The sequence below is a fragment of the Carlito syrichta genome, unplaced genomic scaffold (genome assembly GCF_000164805.1).
Source record: "Carlito syrichta isolate Samal-C Ts95f unplaced genomic scaffold, Tarsius_syrichta-2.0.1 Scaffold309474, whole genome shotgun sequence".
Lineage (NCBI taxonomy): Eukaryota > Metazoa > Chordata > Mammalia > Primates > Tarsiidae > Carlito > Carlito syrichta.
Window position 1 is genome coordinate 60,199 of NW_007253570.1, and position 4,055 is coordinate 64,253.

The 4,055-nt window shown below is 46.2% G+C and overlaps 1 protein-coding gene across 1 annotated transcript in view; it reads left to right on the forward strand.

The window, feature by feature from the left end:
* Positions 1-2,986: 2,986 nt before the first annotated feature.
* CD109 (CD109 molecule) overlaps positions 2,987-4,055 on the forward strand; it is a 128,996-nt gene continuing 127,927 nt past the window's right edge. Inside the window, exon 1 of the mRNA XM_008067309.1 lies at positions 2,987-3,104. Coding sequence (XP_008065500.1) covers positions 2,987-3,104 — 118 coding nt within the window. The remainder of the gene's footprint in view (positions 3,105-4,055) is intronic.

A 4,055-nucleotide genomic window follows, 5' to 3' on the forward strand; every position in this document is an offset into this window, starting at 1 on the left:
TTCCATTTTCCTCAAGGCACCTACATGGTATTTTTGGTATCAAAATTCATAAACTCTATTCAAAACAGCTTCTAAGATGCCCATTTAAAAACGATTTACTAAAACAATATGATTTTTGCTGGGTTTTTTTTTTTTTGAGTTGGAGTCTCACTCTGTCACCCAGACTGGAGTACAGTGGCCGCTGCCGGCCACCGCAGCCTCGACCCGCAGCCTCAACCCACTGGGCGCTACCACACCCAGCTAATTTTTTGATTTATTGTCGAGATGAGGTCTGACCAAGTTGCCCAGGCGGGTCTTGAACCTGCGGGCTCAGGCAATTCGCTCACCTTGGTCTCCCAAGGCACGGGATTACAGGGTGAGCCACTGAGCCCGGCCTGCTGTTTTATTCTTAAAGGAAAATATATTTTCATTGTAGAAAACTTGACAGATACACGCGATCACCGGAATACTGATAACGTTTTTGGTGAATACCCTTTAAGTCTTTCTTCAACGAATATAACGTACAAGTGTACATCAACACGCTTTATTTTTATAAAAATGGAGCCACATCTTAGCTCTGTCTTATAAAACAGAATTTCTCCCAATAACATCTCATGAATATCTGTCTCTAGGTGATGACATAGACTCCAATCCAACAACATAATTTTATTTTATTTGTTTTTAATTTTTATTTATTTATTTGTTTTGAGTTGGTGTCTCACTTGTTCACCCAGGCTGGAGTGCAGTGACACACTCACGGGCACTCCAGGGTCGACCTGCTGGTATCCAGCGATCCTTCTGCCTCAGCCTTCCAAGTAGCTGGAACTACAGGCGTGTGCTACCATGCCCAGCTAATTTTTGATTTATTGTAGAGACGAGGTCTCTCTCGCCAAGTTGCCCGGACTGGTCTCGAAATTGCAGGCTCAGGCAATCCACTCACCTTGGCCTCCCAAAGTACTGAGATTACAGGCTGAGCCACTGAGCCCGGTGTATCTTTTTTGTTTTTTAACAGATTTCATTTATCATTTTAATTTAGCATCCTGGGGTACAAGTGAGGATTTGCTACTTAAATAGGCTGCATAAAAGTAAAATTTGGGCCTTGGGGCTACAGCAACGTAATTTTAATTATTTCACAATATCCTGTTGCAAGGATGTACTGGAATTTATTTAACCCTCCTTTTTTTTTTTTTTTTTTGCAGAGATGGGATCTTGTTCTGTTACCCAGGATGGTCTTGAACTCCTGGCCTCAAGTGATCCTCCCACTTCAGCCTCGGCCTTTCAAAGTGTTGAGATTATAGACTTGAGCCACTGCGCCCAGCCCATTTAACCCTGTCTTAGCTTGTAGTCTGTTTTGTGTTGCTATAAAGAACACCCAAGACTGGGTAACATTAAAAAAAAGAAGTTTACTTGGCTCACAGTTCTGCAGGCTGTCTCTGAAGCCTATCTGGGCTTCTGGTGAGGCCTCCACTCATGGTGGAAGGGAAGGGGAGCAGATCTTGGGGCAAAAGAGAAGTCAAGGGTAGGGGGAGATGCCAGGCTCTTTTGAACAACCAGAAACCAGTACTGGTCCACCCCACCCAGGACCAAACACCTCCCGTTAGGCCCCACTTCCAATACCGGGATCAAATTTCTGCATGGTTTAGGGCCCAAACATCCAAAATACAACAAACCCAATCTCTTCTTGTTAGATACTCAGATGACTTTCGGTTTTTCTTAATTAAAAAACCTCAAAACTCTGAGATGAACATTTTTGAATCTCCCTTTTAACACATTTAACACATTTTTATTACCAGGCATGTAATAGCCTTGTCTATGCAAATCCATATGCCAAGATTTTTGCACGATTAAGCCTTTCTTCCTTTCTCTTTTGAGTTGGGATCTCACTCTGTTGCCCAGGCTGGAGTGCAGTGGCCCAATTATGGCTCACAGCAGCCCCAACCTCCTGGGCTCAGGTGATCTTTCTGCCTCAGCCTTCCCGGTAGCTGGGACTATAGACACACATGCCACCACACTTGGCTAATTTTTAGAATTTTTTATAGAGGCAAGGTCTCGTCATGTTGCCCAGGCTGGTCTTGAACTCCTGGGCTAGGCAATCCTCCCGTCTCTGCCTCCCAAAGTGTGGGATTACAGGTGTGAGCCACCACGCCCACCAATTAAGCCTTCCAGCAAGTGTATATTGTGAGAAGGAAGGCATAAACAGGGAGGTTGCATCAATTTAAAATCTGCACAGATTTAATTGTAGCAAATAACTGGTGATCCCAAGCCTTTCTGTAAGTCTTCTTGGAAGACAGCGCTTCAACGAATCTTCGGGAGTCCCATTTATATCTGCCTGCCTCTCGAAGTAAACCTGACTTTACTGATCTACCTGCAGGAACGTTTGAGAATTTTCTTAGAGCTCCTGACTTCCTTTGCTCATCAGAGTAAATCAGCTGACTTACAGACCTGCATGGTCCTGTCTGCTGAAGTCTTCACCCTGGATCTGCTGAATCTGGGCCTGCATTTCAGGGCGATTCTCGTACACACTCGAGGGTGAGCGTCGCTGGTTTAGATGGTCCTGAGTCCACATTTGACCCCGGTCCTCCTCTCTGCAGACAGTGCAGCAGAGACAGCTGTGTCGGGGAGCAGGGCTGCACCCAAGGGCCACTCCGACACTCACCATGCTGGAGTCCTGCCTGTACAGGAAGCCGCCACTAAAGATAGCCTGCAAGAGGGGACTGAGGCCTTTGCCAGCTAGCTGTTCAGCAGGGGACTGGGTGGAACAGGAAAGGGCGGAAAGCCAGTTCCCTGACTCCAGAAACCACAGCTGTCTAGGTGCAGCTTTCTGCCTCATTTTAGCACACAGCTTGGCCAGGAGACACCCTTTTGCAGACCTCTTTTCCACTTGCATTTTGCCCATGAGAATGTCACTAGCTAAACTTTTCCATGAGTTAGAAAGCCCAGTTGTCAGCGACCGATCCTGCCTGTTTTCCAGCAATTTCTGGCAGCTCTCTGCTTTTATGGTGTAGTCATGGTGAAACCTGAGTCATCTGAGGTGGTGGCGGTGCCAGAGCGGGGGAAGAAGCTGCCAACCAGCCTGGACAGGCCAGTGAGGGGTCCCGGTCAGGGTCGGGCACCCCTTCGTTCTGGTAGGAGAGACACCCGCCCCTAACTGCGCGACGGCCACTCCAAGCCTTGCAGTCCTGCTGAACACACTCTGTGGCAAATGTGCTTTAGACGCATAAACTCATCTTCCCGGGTACCTGCTTCTCAGGGCTCCAAGCAGCAACAGCAAATTCTGGATGTGCCAGAACTCTAGAATTCTTTTCTTCTTTTTTTTTAGTTTCTCCCTTTACTTTGTTTACTTCTTTATTATTACTATTTTTTATTATAAAGATGTGGGGTACAATTCAGGGTCAAGTATACAAACATTGATTATGCAGGGACCCTTGTGGATGAGGTGTGCCCCTCCCTCCCCTGGCAGTTTCCCTCAACTGCCAATCTCACCTCCCTTTCCCTGGCAGTTTCCCACTAGGGCCAATCCCTTTCTTATAGTATAATTGTTCAAGGTCCGCTTATGGGTGAGAACATATGGTACTCTGTTCTTTGTTTCTGTAATAGATCACTGGGTATGATTGACTCCAAATCCATCCAAGTTGCTGCAAAGTCCATATGTTAGTCTTCACGGCTGCACAATATTTCATTGTGTATACGGACCACATTTTAAAAATCCAGTCTAGCTTCGATAGGCAACATGGTTGGTTCCACGTTTTTGCTATTGTGACTAGAGCTGCAACAAACACGCATGTGCAGGTATCTTTTTTGTAAAATGAATTGAGTTCCCCCGGGGTATATTACCAATAGGGGAATTGTTGGGTCATAGGGAAGGTCAATTTCTAGTTCTTTCAGAAATCGCCACACTGTCTTCCAAAGAGGTTGCACTAGTTTGCATTCCCACCAGCAGTGTGGAAGCGTTCCTTTTTCTCTGCATCCTCCACGGCGTCTATCGTTTGTTTTCTTTCTTTTTTTTTTTTTTTTTTTAGTTGGAGTCTCACTCGGTTGCCCAGACTGGAGTGCAGTGGCCGCTCCCGGCCACCGCA